General features: G+C 40.0%; 1 protein-coding gene across 2 annotated transcripts; it reads left to right on the top strand.

The window, feature by feature from the left end:
• The first annotated feature begins 4,767 nt into the window (after positions 1-4,767).
• LOC124282183 (solute carrier family 22 member 5-like) lies at positions 4,768-15,171 on the top strand. 2 transcript variants are annotated; one of them, XM_046718149.1, is made up of 10 exons: positions 4,768-4,872; positions 8,294-8,581; positions 10,121-10,326; positions 11,061-11,276; positions 11,524-11,763; positions 12,291-12,425; positions 13,519-13,601; positions 13,950-14,073; positions 14,457-14,529; positions 14,853-15,171. In XM_046718149.1, the coding sequence occupies exons 1-10, from the start codon at positions 4,783-4,785 to the stop codon at positions 15,072-15,074; spliced, it is 1,677 nt and encodes a 558-aa protein (XP_046574105.1). In that variant the 5' UTR covers positions 4,768-4,782; the 3' UTR covers positions 15,075-15,171. The 2 variants fall into 2 exon arrangements, with proteins under 2 accessions (XP_046574105.1, XP_046574106.1); XM_046718150.1 differs by lacking the exon at positions 4,768-4,872 and adding an exon at positions 7,696-7,852.
• Positions 15,172-15,783: the final 612 nt, after the last annotated feature.

Genomic DNA, 15,783 nt, shown 5'->3' with positions numbered 1-15,783 from the left:
TGTCTAGAAACAACACATCCCCTGTGTCTAGAAACAGAACATCCCCTGTGTCTAGAAACAACATCCCCTGTGTCTAAAAACAGAGCATTCCCTGTCTAGAAACAACACATCCCCTGTGTCTAGAAACAACATCCCCTAAGTCTAGAAACAGAACATCCCTTGTGTTTAGAAACAACATCCCCTAAGTCTAGAAACAGAACATCCCCTGTGTCTAGAAACAGAACATCCCTTGTGTTTAGAAACAACATTCCCTGTGTCTAGAAACAACATCCCCTAAGTCCAGAAACAGAACATTCCCTGTGTTTAGAAAAAACATTCCCTGTGTCTAGAAACAGAACATTCCCTGTGTCTAGAAACAACATCCCCTAAGTCTAGAAACAGAACATCCATGGGCCGGCCAATGAACAGTGGCCCATGGCGAGAATTTTAGTTCCGTAAAATGCATGTTTTGGAGGTTGTAAATGAATGAGTGTATGTTTATAAGCATTCTGACACAAATCTCAACTCATTTTGACTTAATTCGGCTAATTTAGAGCGATATTAAAAAATCTGCATTATTTACGGTAACATGGATTAGCTAATATCTGTGATTAATTAATTGGTTTCCCCCGCCGTGATGCTGCTGGAATATTGCTGAAAGCGGCGTACAACCAAACTCAGTCAGTCAGTCATGTAAGCATGTCTAACTCTGATTGATTCACGTGACCTTGAACAAATTACCATGTATGCCGGTGCTATTATATAAACAACAAATGCTAGGTTTAAATCTGACTGACATTGGTTCACGTCCAAATTTGGCTCAAATATTGCCGATGTGACGAAACATTAACTCACTCACACTCAAATCGTTTTCATCAGTGATATGTTTTCATTTCTTTTCTTTCAACCAACTTTTATCAAAAGGATAAAACGAAGCAATTCGCATTCTGTTTTCATAAATAGTAGAAATACTTTTGTTAAGTGTTTTTTCGCAAACTAAAACAAATTAATTGTGAAATTGCCAGTGGGTCAAACTGTTTCGCCAATTGTGGACTGACATTTATTACTGAGTTTTGAGTAAAATTAAATATTTTCGCCCATGACCGATATATTTGTAATAGAGCTCTAAATTAGCCGGATTAAGTCAAAAGATTGTATCATGATACTTACAAACGTACTTTCATTCATTTGCATCTTTCAAAACATGAAAGAAAACATGTATTTTGAGCAAATGTAAAGATTTTCGCCCATGGGAGAGATTGTTTAAATAAGGCTCTTAATTAGTCGAAATAAGTCCAAACATATTAATTTTTTTGTCATGATACTTATAAACACACACTCGTTCATTTACAACCTCCAAAACATGGAAAAACATGTATTTTGAGTACAAGTAAATATGCTCGCCAATGGGCCAAAATGTTTTTCACCCATGGGCGAGATCTTTTAATATCGCCGTAAATAAGCCGAATTAAGTCAACATTAGTTGCAATTAGTGTCATGATGTTTATAAACATACATTCATTCATTTACAACCCCCCAAACATGAAAAAAACATGTATTTTGAGTAAAAGTAATTATTCTCACCCATGGGCGAGATTTTTTAATATCGCTCTAAATTAGCCGAATTAAGTCAAAATAAGTTGAAATTTGTGTCATGATGCTTATAAACATACACTCATTAATTTACAACCTCCAAAACATGAATTCTGAGCGAAACTAACCATAAATTTTGGGTTTTCTAAAAAAATAATTTTCATTTTTTCATCCTTTGCATATATATTCATAACAACTGCATGTTTAAAATTTGGTTGAATCCCTTGTCAGAAAGTGCCCACAGTGCGGAGAGTTTCTGGACTTTTGTGAGTCCAGAATTAAATTGTGACGTGTTACTTTATTAAACTATACATGGGGGTAGAGCGAACTGTATTTATCACTAGGACGAAACCCAAGATGACCAATTTAATACTTACCAACGATTGATATAGGCAGAAAACAAACAGAAAAGCGACAGTGTCGGTGACCTAAATTAACTATCTTCGTTCAAGGAATCTGACGTGCTTTTCTAATGCCATTTCTGCCCCTCTACATAAATACGCACGTTTGAAGATGGTTTACGTTCAGGTTAAATATGTTGCTCTCTCTATTATTTTGGTTATATCTGTGATTATCGTACGCGTAAACCATATGAAGCAAAGTGAACGTCGCACTTATACTACCAACGTAAGTTTCGAACAGCATATCCAGATGAAGCTGACTAAAGTACTCACGGAAATAGAAACACAATGGTTTGGGGTTTTCATGTTTTTTTATCTCTTAATGGAAATGTGCAATTAAAACACACAACAAAATATCTTCGTTATATCCAAGTATTTTCTGTCCTGTAAACTAATCTTTCTCGAGAGAATTTACATCAATAATGTCAAAGAGTAAACTTTGGGGAAAAGGGGGATTATTGAATGTTTACCAAAATAATGTTACTTGGTTTTAAATTGATAAAATGAAAGCCAAAACCATTTTGTTTCTATTTCCGTGAGTACTTTAGTCACCCGACATACCACGGATGCATTGTGGGACTGTGGACATAGACTTAGTCAGGGAACATTGCTGTGTCGCTGCTTGATTGTCATTCGAGCTGACACATTTTTTCTTTCGAAAAACGTTAAACGGAATGTTTCCACAATTGGTGTTAGCGGCCTACCTTTAGAATACAGTACCACAGACAAATTCGTTCATTCCCGTAACGTCTCAGGAATGACTAGATAAATGTGCTCTATGTGTGACAGTGTGGACGTAGCTCAGTCGGTCAGAAGTCTGACTAACAATTTTAAGGTCGCAGGTACCCGTCCGACGGATTCTCACAAAACTGGTTACTTGTCTTAGAGAGTCGTAACCTATGACAGCTCTAGACCGTCCGCACGAGAAGTTGTGGTGCTGAATTCTAATGGTGTTTCATGTTAGCTGAGGGAACAACTGCACACCAAGACACGGGGCGCTTCGGAGTAGTTTAGTGCAGCAGACAGCTGACAGCCGGCGCCTTTGGTCTTTTAGCGAAGCATCTTAGAATTCCATGTGTAAGTAGTTACGGAATATACCTTTAACAGCTTTCCTGGTTGCAAGAGGTGAGTCAATTGGGTAGTCGGTCGCTCCTGCTTTTATCCCTCTGTGTACTTGTACAGACTCGATTACCTGCCCTTCTATTACAGCTGGTCCACTCACTCACTCACTTTGTTACTCCGGATGCTATATGTATGGAACATAAACGTGAGTGACTTAGCTATCCAGAGGTTTGTTGTGGAATCTTTACACAAGGTACATTCCAGGTTAACGGGATTTCACTGCATAGCAGGACTTATTTTCGCCGTAATATGTTGTTTCGTATCATAATATTCGGCAAAACGTTTATTTTATCATTTACCCTTTTTCCGGAGTTTCCGTTTGGATTGATTGCCCTACGATCCCATGTGACATTAAGCATCAGTTCACCTGCATAGTTGTGTCTCTTTGCTGGAAAGGTCAGCTGGTTGGGATCCATCCGTGGTATGAGCTGAGTGTACCCCTGCCGAACCACTGTGAATATGTGACATAGTCCGTGTCGTCGTTTCTCGGACATTTAAACAGTGTTTTGGCTCGTTAGAACTCAGCTATTTGCAGGCGGTCGTCATATTGCTCAAATATGTTTGTGGCATTTAACAAGCAAGAAGTTGAACACACAAACCTGCTAACGACCTACACTGAACTGACACGTTTAAGCTTGGATTGACAGGTCCTTACTGCTACTGATGAAAATAAGCTCTGTCCGATATCCCAACCAGTGATGAAAGCATATGGTTAACAACTAAAACACATCCATACAAATGTATACACGGGGTAAAGCGTCTGATGGGTCAACAGGTTAAGGCATAGAAATGGAGTGTAACGTTGCATTTAAGATTATCTCACTCTCATAGCGACGTGTGTGTGCGCGTGCGTGTGTGTTTGTGTGCGTGCGTCTTTGTGTGTGTGTGTTTTCGGCTGCCTGTAGTAGTTCGAACTAACGCTGATTTTTTGTGTCAAATGACATACCATGCGTTTAGCATTTATATTCAACACTATCCAACTTTATACCATAATTTATCACCGGTGTGCCTCGGGCCAGCCAGGGTAACAACAATGCAAGTACCATCTCTAACGTTGAGGCTGCAGTTGGGGCTCACTCAAACCACTGCAGCACATAAACAGTCCTGACCTGTGGCGTAATACATGTAGGAATAAGTGAGTACTTAGGGTATAATTTAACTAGCTTATATAATAAGTTAAATGATAACCAGAAAGTGTTGTGACTAAATAAACTTAAAAAATCAACATTTATCCGTGAAATACGCTATGCCATAAAATGTCCAAAGTTGTTTTCCGAAAGCAGTGACTTGAATATTTCAGAATCCTCTCAGAAACTGTGATTTTGAAATTCTGGTAACAGAGAAATGGTGAGGATCCAGTTGATACACACATATGTTTACACGATATAAAACATGATATATCTTCAGAGTCTCACACCTGCGTCCAAAAGACATCGTTCAACAGAGATGTTGACCGTGTATATACAGTACCATGTTCAAGTGGGTGATACGGATGAATGAAACAAGGAGGAGTGCGCATAACTAAACCACAGGGACGTACGTGCGGGAACATCAACCGAACATCTCAGACAGTGTAACATATTTGAACAATATCCGGTTTATTTGTTTGTGATACCAGGGCAGCCAGTATGGAGGTCACAGACGTGATATGTATACTAAATTCAAACGGGATAGGTTCATCTTTGTTATGGAGCATATAACCATTTTGAAAAGCAAATGTGCCATCACATGCATTGCAGACTCCGACGGTGATCGTGTCCAGGGAGCTTGGGTCCAGGTCTGTTGGTTTTGCTCTTTCTCTGTATCCTACGAACTGGTGATGTTTATCTCTTTTGCAAAATGGATATTTACTCAAATTAACACTTTGCAAATTTCATCTTTCTGAGTAATATTCCGTAACATCGGAACGGCCCTTTTTCAGTAGCATTAACAGTATATGCAGTCATCTTCTTAAATTCATAATCGCGTGTTTAATAAGTATTTCCTGATTCAGTTTCAAGTGGCGAGGACTACACTGTATATAGCTGGTCTTAGATATGGGATTCCTATGCAGGGTGTTTTCGAGAGCCGTACTACACACGTTAAACTAACACTCAACAGGTACCTAATTTGGGGAATTACAATCACCATAGTTTCATGGACCAGGTCAGTTGAGCGATGCACAATTGTCTCATGGCGTTCCATGGTGATGTCATGCAGGGGTTGAGCAATGACAACATATGTCGTCCCGAAAGACAGACAGAACGCCGACCGACCAGCCTGTAAACGGGGCAACAAAGGGTGATAGTATGTTTTCTAGACAGTGCTGTCCAGTGACTCTTCAAAACATGGAGTTGGGTTGGGTCAGTTAGGGGCGTAGCAACTATTATAAAGAAAAGCCCGGGCTTACACATGATTGTTGCTAAAAAGGTTGGACAAGCCCTCAATACTGTCTAAATATAAAGCTTTGCAACCTATCGGGCTTACACGAAAGCAACGTCTTGCCTGTCACTCATATTGTGATGCCACCCCACACCATAACCGATCAACGGCCCAATCTGTCAAGAGGATGACACTGGCTTCACGTTTGTTTAATGTCGCTAAATAAAACCATGACTATGGATGAAGTGCAAAGTGTAACGCGATTGAAACCATGATACGTATGTGCAACGACAGTTACCCACGTCATGTACAAGATTGACGTCTGCTGTCAGTTGGAAGATTTGTAGTGGCCGCACAACACATAGTCATCGCGCATGGAGATGAGATGAGTTTCTTATAGTCGGACCCATAACTCGTACTCCAGTTTCCAGCAGTTTGATGTACAGTGATTTCCATGTCCAAGAGCCAGGATCCTATAGTCTTGAACGGGGTGTATCGTCAACAGTATGGGTTTGTTTATACCTCTTCCTCTGTCCACTAATCACAGACTACGGAACACGAACCAGTTTCCCGCTAGCCCGCAGGCCTTTGCTCGTTCCACTCTTCGCTTCATGAATGTCCAAGTCAAGTAATCACAAATATATGACAAGCAGAATATATGATCTATCAGATCCACAAATCTCAAATCGACCTTGATTGAAAGTGTTCAAATCTAAAGTCTATATGACACTCAAACAATTTGCAAGACGGTACTGAATGTGGCACGTTCAAAGTATAAAATGTGTTTTGGTGTTTGGTTTTACTAACACAAACGTTCTTGAAACATCTTTCTTTAAAATTCTTCGTATTAACACATGCATACACAGGCTACTTAAGGACGAAATTCGGGCTCTTAGATTGAAGTGATACTATATAATCTCTATCGTTAGGAATACGTTATCTTTGCAAACAGTCCGTTTCTAATTCCGCCCTTCACCAACTTTCGTATCATTAATTCATAAGCAAACAAAGCAAGCACATCTGGAATACCATTCAACGTGTGCGTTTATGAAAAGAGCTAGCAGTCCTCAGCAAAACTGTTTTGCTAATCCGAACTAATTAAAGGGATACTGTTTAACGGAGTTTACTGTTAATTGTCTTGTCAGAAAGCGCAAGGTAGTTTTCTCCAAATCATCATCATGAGGATTTACTGAAAGTTCATCGTCATGACTTTCGGGCTGGAGACGTGCGTTTTAGTTTTCGAGGCATCCCTCTTGTGTTCCTTGTGTGCAAGATGATCCAGGAAGGCGGAGACGGAGACGTGTGACGAACACAAAGTGACTGGTTGTTGACAGTTACACCACCATCAGTCACAGCACCTCTGCATGGAGGGGTCGTGTATGTGAACGTATGCGGCATGGCCGTTTTAGTCATTGTGTCTACACATTGAAGAGAATACGCAGTGACTGCAAATATACTTACACGTCTTGAAGGTAGGTAAATAACTTACACAATTATTAATGGCTTCACGAATGGCCATCGCAAGGTTATGTTACAGTTAGCTTATGAGGGGAGAAACGTGATATGAATGTAAAGTAGGAGCTTTGGTGTATTCGGTATGTATTGTTGTACACGGAAGCGACATCTCGGCAGCGACAAATGTCCTTTTGATATAGCAAAATACAGTAACAGCACAATATTCTTTCTCTACACGAACTAGAAGACTGTCCAGCAAGGTCGAACAAGGTACGTCGCCCTTCAGACATGTCACACTGACGCAAGGACTAATCGTCTTTGGGCAAACGTCATATTGTCGGATAGATCAAGCTTAACTTTGAATGGCGCAACAGCGTGTGGCGTAGACGGAATGACCGTTTTCATGCCGTGTACGTTAGACAGTGTTGAACGATCGGTTTAGGGGTGGATCAGGTATGGAATCTGATTACTGTGACTGGCAAAACACATTTACGTGTTATTTCCAGACGTGTCATTGAGCGGTACTATCGTCTACCGGGTTAGGATTGATCTTCAGTAACCGATGCTTGTTGGCTCGCTGACTTGGTTGACACATGTCATCGTATCCCAATTTCTTAGATCGGTGTTCATGTTGTTGATCACTGGAATGTCTGGTCCAGTCTCGATTATTTACAGACCACCGCCACACATCACGAATAGTGCTGAGTGCGGCGTAAAACTAAACTCACTCACTCAGATTTCTTGTTTTGCGATGACAAGCTAAGAGCACACAATAATACAAAAAGGATGTCATATGACGCATACGTCACGGTCTACAGCCACCGACTACTAAAGACATTTGCCCAGCCCCACAGGAAGAGTGAGATGAAATGAACGAGGGTAATATTGGACGTAGATTAGGAGCATGCCACTTGGAATCCGGAATTGCCTTGAGAATAAAGGTGGATTCACTCTTTTTGTGTTAATGATTCTAAAATCATCACGTGTGCAAATATTTTATGACACATGATATACTGAGAGAAACAAATAAAAGATCACAGGAAAATTCAAGCGTTCCTTCAATATTTTCCAGTTTTCCTCACAAGCTTTGAATAGCGCTGTGGTGATGAAAACTGGAAAATAGTAAAGGAACACTTGCCTTTTCCTGCGATCCTTTAATTATTTCTCTCAGTATATGTGGTATACGTGTCTGTAAACGATAAGAATGTCTGTTTATTATTTCAAGGTAAGTATATTATGTAAAAGTTCTATTACATGTTTACTTGAAACAGATTTGTCCTATCACGTGAAAAGTGCACTCTGCAACTACCCGCCACTGCCTCAGGTGGGCTCGCGGAACAATGGCGCTGTGGGTGTTAAAGTTCCCTTCCTTGTATTTCCAGAACGTTGATCCCGAGATGTACAGTGACGAGATAATAGACGCGGTTGGGGGAATGTCCCGCTTCCAGATTATGATTATTGGTTTCGCCCTCGGTCCCAAGACTATCACAGCATGGGGGATGTTGATGATGTCGTTCGCAGGCGTTACTCCCGACAAGTGGTGGTGCACAGACAGTCATGTTGCTACGAATGTCAGCGAGTACACTGGCCTAAAGGAGTGTCCGGCACCAGACAACCATACCACCTGTACTTTTGTGTACAGCCAGGAGAAGGACACGGTCATCAATGAGGTATGTTACCCCAGTTGGGAACATATTAATTTGTGAACCATGACACGTAAGTGGTAAAACAATAAGTAATTCACCCTTTTAGTGATACATTCATGTTGTCATGGCATCAAATTAAAACGCAGGTATGTTGTGTACCAGACTACAGAGAGATTTAAATTAGCTGGCGTGTTTGTTAACACATCAATATTCTAACTGCATGGCGGGTTGTCGTTGAACAAATTATCCTGGATAAAAAACCATTGGAGTACCCACACTACGCTAAAATAGGCATGTTTTTTTGTAAATGACTTGATAGACACTGATGGAACAATGTCTACATATCAAAAGTTTCATGAGCAAACTAGAAATCATTTAGAAACGAACTTCTTAGAATATGCAAGCCTAGTAAGAGCAGTTAAACAATATTTCAAAACATACAACATACCATTTGGAGAAAAACTTGAATTACCATTCATTCCTTATCACATTCAAGACATCTTTAGAAATAAGAAAGGTTGTAAGATATATTACGATATACTTATTCCAATTTTAGACTGCTATATATAAATATAAAAAGAAATGGGAAGATTAACTTGAAACAGATATAAGTGAAAGAGAATGAAATCCTATCAAAAGATTATATATCGAGCTCACATAAATTCAGACTTAAGATGGTTCCAATGTTCTTTAGTGCATAGAATCTTACCAACAAACCTACTTTTGTTTAAGATGGGATATGTAGAAAATAAGTTATGCTCATATTGTAAAAATGCACCAGAAAGCGGAATTCATCTATTTTACGACTGTCCAAAATCTAGAAACATATGGAACCAATTTTCCAATTGGATAAAAACAAAAAACAGATATCACATTGAATATCGATAAAGATGAAAATCATATTTGGATTCTCTGAAAAAAGGAACGATGTCCTTAATCTCCTGATAACAGTTGTTAAATTTACCCTTTTTAAAATACGAACATATACTTGTACACCAAGTTTCGATATGATGAGAAAGGAAATAAGTAAAATTTACAATATCGAGAGAACACATGCCACCTCTTCTTGTAACTTTATCAAATTTGTTGGATTCTGGTCTGATTGCCATCAACTGTTTGATTGATACTAATGTACAACTGATCCTTTTTTCTACAATGTCATGTGTTATGATATGCTTGTGAATGTGCGATACCGCCAAACTCTGTATACAAGCGCATGGTTTATATTTGGTTGTGATTTGATGTCATGTTTTTGTACCTACAAAAAGATGAATAAAAAAAGGGGTTGTTGTATTACTGGTATAATGTAGATGCTACCGAACATTCCCTCCAAATACTCAAGTAAAACGTGAAGAAAACATTGATCGGCATTTGGGGAAAGTAAGAACCCGACCCATTCGAGTGAGTGAATTGTGTTTTGCGCCACCTACAGAATATTTGGCAATGTCATGGCGGGAACACATGGGAAACGGAATCCAGACTTACCAACCTCGTGTGGTTTTATGTGAGAACAGGTCTTTGTTGTATATGAGCAATCAAGTTTACGTTCTGTTTTCTCCCCAGTGGAACCTGCTGTGTGACATGAAGGGCATCAAGCCATTAATTACTGCAATACAGATGACAGGGGTGCTGATTGGGGCGTTCCTCAGTGGCCAGTCTGCTGATGTGATCGGGAGAAAGAAGACATTGTACGTCTCACTGTTCCTGCATGGAGGATTCAACTTGGTGGCAGCGTTTTCAGTGTCGTGGGAGATGTTCATCGTACTGAGGTGATAACAGATGCATCTAACTGACATGTTTAGTTTTGTTTGTTTGTTTGTTGTTTATCTCTGCACTCAGCAGTATTCCAGCTATATGGCGGCGGTCTGTAAATAATCGAGTCTGGACCAGACAATCCAGTGATCAACGACATGACCATCGATCTGTGCAATTGGGAACCGATGACATGTGTCAACCAAGTCAGCGAGCCTGACAACCTGATCACGTTAGTCGCTGCTTACGACAATCAGACCAATTCTTCTGAAATGATTATCATGCTCATGAGAAGTAAATGTATATTCGTTCATGCTGTAGGACCATTTTGATTCGAAGATGATTCATCCAGTCAGTCAGTTTAAATGAAATGAAACTTGAAGTGTAAATGAAACTTTATTGTCTCGCTTGTCATAGAAATATCAACTATTCGTCACTGAAGATTCTGAAGATCAGTTGTACCTATGTAAAGACAACAGGACATTATTCGTAACTGTCACTAAATAAAACGCAGTCCCTAACTGCTTAGTAATTTTGTTTGACGATGTTTATCTTTGAAAGATGTGGGACGTGGTGTTGGAATAATTATACAAAGTGTTTGACAGAAAGAAAAACCCATTAAAATCTACCGATATTTTCTAATCTTCACATCTCAGTGTTCCATTGATATGAATATTTAGTGTATTCGGATAGAAGAACACTATGGTCCTGTGTGGCTGTATGTAATGAAGGTGTGATTATGTCTTTACAGATTTTGCATTGGATTGATGGTCGGTGCGGTGTTGGTGGTTAGCTTCCCTTACCCCATGGAGTTTGTAGGCTTACGGTGGCGCCCGGTCACCATCTCCATTCCTTTCTGGGCTGGTGGGTCCGCCCTGCTGGCCTTGACGTGTTGGCTGCGGCCAAACTGGTCAGATCTGCACATCATCTTGGCAGCCCTGCACATCCCATTCTTCCTTGGATACATGTAAATGTACTTTGTTTCATACGAGAAACCAAGGGTCTAAAGATTCATAACGAACAGCCTTACAAAATATTGTCCTATTTCTAAAAGTTTTGTTTAAGTTTACCAAAATAGGAAATCGTGTGGATAGTTGGGTGAATGTATAACCAGGTTTAAAACCAACACATGATGAAGAAGTGTAACACATTACAACATGAATACTTTAGTAAATTGCAATGCATTTGAAATAACCTGCTTGCATTGCTTGTAGATTTGTGCCAGAAAGTTTGCGTTGGCTTGCAGTTCATGGCAAGCTGACGGAGGCCGAGAAGGTGGTGGATCAAATGGCTCGGTACAATAGAACACAGAAGCCAGCAAACACCGCAATTCTTCTGAGGAAACTGGCAGAAGAGGAAAAGAGTGGTAGAAATTCCAATCGGAAATACAACTATTCGGACATATACCGAGGCTGGGGTATGTGTCGTGTATCGCTGGTCCATCAGGTTGTGTGGTGAGTCACGTCGCAGCTGCCAAACTCTTCCACGTTGCCATATATAGTTTACATTCACCCGATGAAGGAGTAACTTCTTTGTAATACACGCCACGTGTACTGACGGCTCCAGATATTTTCATATGTACATTTTAGCTCTCTGCCTCGTAGCTTCCATTTGCCTTGTGTAGGAGTAAGAATGTCCTTCAAAATGTCGTGTTCCTTATAATGCAAAAGTTGAATAATCCCCACCCCCGTCGTCAGGTTTATGTGTGTCACTTCTAAATGTCATTCAAAGATTTTGTTTTGTAAATATTATCTCGCCTAGGTCAGAATCTGTATTTCTTCAATACAGACTTTCTCCAATGCAAATATCTGCAGATATTCATTATTTTTACATACATCAAGATAGGGGAGATTGTAAAAGGTCTTTAAAATGTGTACGCATTCTAATGCTGAATCAATTTATACTATTATGATTAAGAAATGGTTCTTTTGTTTACTTGATCAATACAATCCAGTGCGATAACCATCCCTTGTTGACACAGGATGATCATGTCTTTCACATACTACGGGATCTCCTTTGGGGTAGGGCGCTTGACCGGAAACCTCTACCTCAACATGTTCCTTGTGTCCATGGTGTCTGTACCGAGCAACGTTCTGGCATTTTTCATGAACAACAGGTTGGACTTCCTCATATCATACTCAAAATAAGTTACCGAACATCTACATGTGAACGGATGTGTGGTGCAATACCTACCTGCCATGACAGCTAAAATGCCATACTATAAAAAGACGAAAACAATATTCCTTAACTTGTATCAAATAGTGTATATTGGCACGGTCTAATACATATATGTGCAACATATAGCAAGAAGAGCAGGTGTACACATTTACGAAAATATTACTTATTTGAGGAATAATTCACCATACTAATGGAAACCACAGCCTAGATGTGCATGATTGTACAAAATCTAGTGAATGACATTTTAGTTGGAATGGCGAGGATTTGTATCACTTTCTAGACCATGATTCTCAAAACTGTTGTTATGACGAAAGCTGAAAACTGCTATTTCCATATCCAGGTTGTACAACATGCTGAAGACCCGTGAAGATCCGGGGTAGAATAGGTCTTCAGCAACCCATGCTTGCCCCAAAAGGCGACTATGCTTGTCGTAAAAGGCGACTGACGGGATCGGGTGGTCAGGCTCGCTGACTTGGTTGACACATGTCATCGGTTCCCAAATGCGCAGATCGATGATCATGCTGTTGACCACTGGATTGTCTGGTCCAGACTCGATTATTTACAGACCGCCGCCATATAGCTGGAATATTGCTCAGTGCGGCGTAAACCTAAACTCACTCACTCACTCACAAAATGCTGAAAACTACTGTTTCCATGTCCATTTGATACCGATATAACTTATCGTAATTATAACTGCTGCTTCAATGCTGGTCTCCTTTGTATGCATCCAGTATAAAAATATTATTCATTACTTCAAAGTACAAAAAGAATCTTCAAATATTGCTAAAACGAAATGTGTCTGTATAGGGCGTATCAAGAAAGTTCGATGCACTGTAATACTTATTGGTTAATGATTGTTCATCCAGACTGAAAGCAAGTCACCTTGGGCATGAGGCTTGAGATACCAAGAAAGTATTTACGTAGTAAATAACGTTTTATTCATGCAATTCATGTGACAAATGTTGTGAATATAATTTACATGTAAAGGATGTCCAGTCTGCTGTGAACTCTGTAAAATCTCATCTCCTTAGGATTGGGCGTCGATGGACAGGATTCTCCTTCTTCCTACTGGCAACGTGTGGTGCTTTTGGCGTCGCCATTGTATCACGTTTTGGTATGTATTGTACAATATGTATGGTTGACTTATTATTCCGGTTCATAAAACATGTAATCCGTTGTACATGTTACGTTGTCAAAAGTTTATCTATTAAATGCCCCATGTACGTATTAGATAATCCAGTTTATCTAGTTTAATTCCTGCCCTATACCCCCTTACCATTTGATTAATTTAGCACAGCCATATTTGCAAGGACGGTCGGGCCTTCTGTGCCTCCAGTGGAGAGTGAAATGGTCTCTCAGCGCGCAAGAGAAACTTTCAAGACAAGAAGTGATCTCATGTCAGTATTATATCTCAATGTTTGCTTCAACTTTATGTTCCGAGGACTCTCAATTCTACCTGCAGTAGCCTCTGAAAGTACTCGTGGTGCTGCTATCGTAACCCTGGCGCTGATCTGTAGACTTGGGGTCGCCTCAGCCTGGTCGTGTTTCCTGGTGTTCACCAGTGAATCCTACCCGACAGTCATCAGGTAACGATAGCCAGCTGCACCATGATGGAAGGATAAATATAAATAAAGGCACAACATTCATGTTTCAGGCTTTACCTGCTACCTGTCCATTTCCAAAGTTAATCTAGAAATCTGAACGTACAAAAATGAGGCTTGAAAACAACAAACATCAAAGAAATGGAAAATATTAACGTGTATATTCTACAATAGATTTTACGAATCAATACAATTATAACGACAGTAGAAACTAGAGTGGTGGTTGAATTACAGCAGCAATGCAAGATAAAAGCAGCGGTGATAGCAGTTAAGACAATGATGGTAGTAGTCACTATTTCATCGTTGGTTTGTTCTATTTTTGCTTGAACATTTACTGATGCTGTCTTACTTGTAATTAAACTTTCCAGAAACTTGGGCTATGGCGCGGCCAACACTGCTGCTCGTGTTGGTGGCATTGTGTCGCCCTATGCATTCGCTGTGGTGAGTCATGTGTCATATTTCATAGTTCCTCTCCACGTTTCTACATAAATCTTATATGCGCTTTGAAAAAACAAGGACTGTATCTACTTTCATGTTTTGTCATCACATTTCAATACAGGGAAGTCTTCATATGTTTTGCACATGTATTACCCGGGAGAGCTTCCTCAACAGCATGTTGTGTTTCTCCACAGAGAGTTTGTCAATATTTCAATAGTAATCAGAATAACAATTTTGTTATTCTTTTCTGCTTCTTTGTCTATCCCTGATAAATGGCAACACTTCATCTTCAGTGAAGATTAAATACGAGCAGCTGTCTTTTGCAGGGAGGTGATGATCTTCTGCTCCCGTTTGTCATTGTGGGATCCTTGATGTTCGTCTGCTCCATACTGTCGCTGTTGAGCCCCGAGACTATGGGCCTTCCGCTGGCGGACACAACAGTGGAGTCTTCAGGGAAATCAAACACTACGGAAACAGCCACGGATAAGAAAGTTCATTCAGAGGAACAACTAAATGAAATCAAACTGAACAAATATATTCGCGACTGATAATCCTTCCCATCTTCTAAATTTGGCAAATGTGAAACGACGACTTGTAACTGAAATAAAACACACATGTAGCCTAAAATTAAATACATAAGCTGTCTTCTATTGTTTTCTTCCTGACAACAAGCTCAATACTGGTTGGTTCTTGTTTTACGCCGCACTCAGCAATATCCCAGCTATATCGCGGCGGTCTGTAAATAATCGAGTCTGGACCAGACAATTTAGTGATCAACAGCATGAGCACCGATCTACCCAGCTTGCATACGATGACATGTGTTAACTAAGTCAGCGAGCCTGACCACCTTATCCGCCGCCTCTTACGACAAGCATGGGTTACTCTAAACCGAATCTTCACTGGTCCACTCAATACTGATCTAATGCATGTAGTTGACGTTATCTACATGAAAAATGTTATTGAAGGCATCTGTTGGACCCGTCCAAAATGCTGATCCACGTACTATATCCGTGACATGTCACCATGTTGACGTGCACTCAACAACTAAACAACTATAGTCTGGCATGAAATGCATGTGGACCCGGTTTTTTGTAAATATCTCTTCATCCAATGACCCAATCGATCTCAAACTGTGCAAGTGGGTGTTTTGTCAGACAACCTAGTCACATTGTAAATCAACGATTTTATGCATTGGTATTAAAGAATCTGTCTATGTAACAAAATAAACAGCAGAACGCAGACGGCTTGCAGAGGGAG

Source organism: Haliotis rubra, unplaced genomic scaffold (genome assembly GCF_003918875.1).
Source record: "Haliotis rubra isolate DU_JTF1 unplaced genomic scaffold, ASM391887v1 Scf294, whole genome shotgun sequence".
Taxonomy (NCBI): domain Eukaryota; kingdom Metazoa; phylum Mollusca; class Gastropoda; order Lepetellida; family Haliotidae; genus Haliotis; species Haliotis rubra.
Note: the sequence above shows the minus strand (reverse complement) of the source record. Positions and strands in the feature narration are given on the sequence as shown.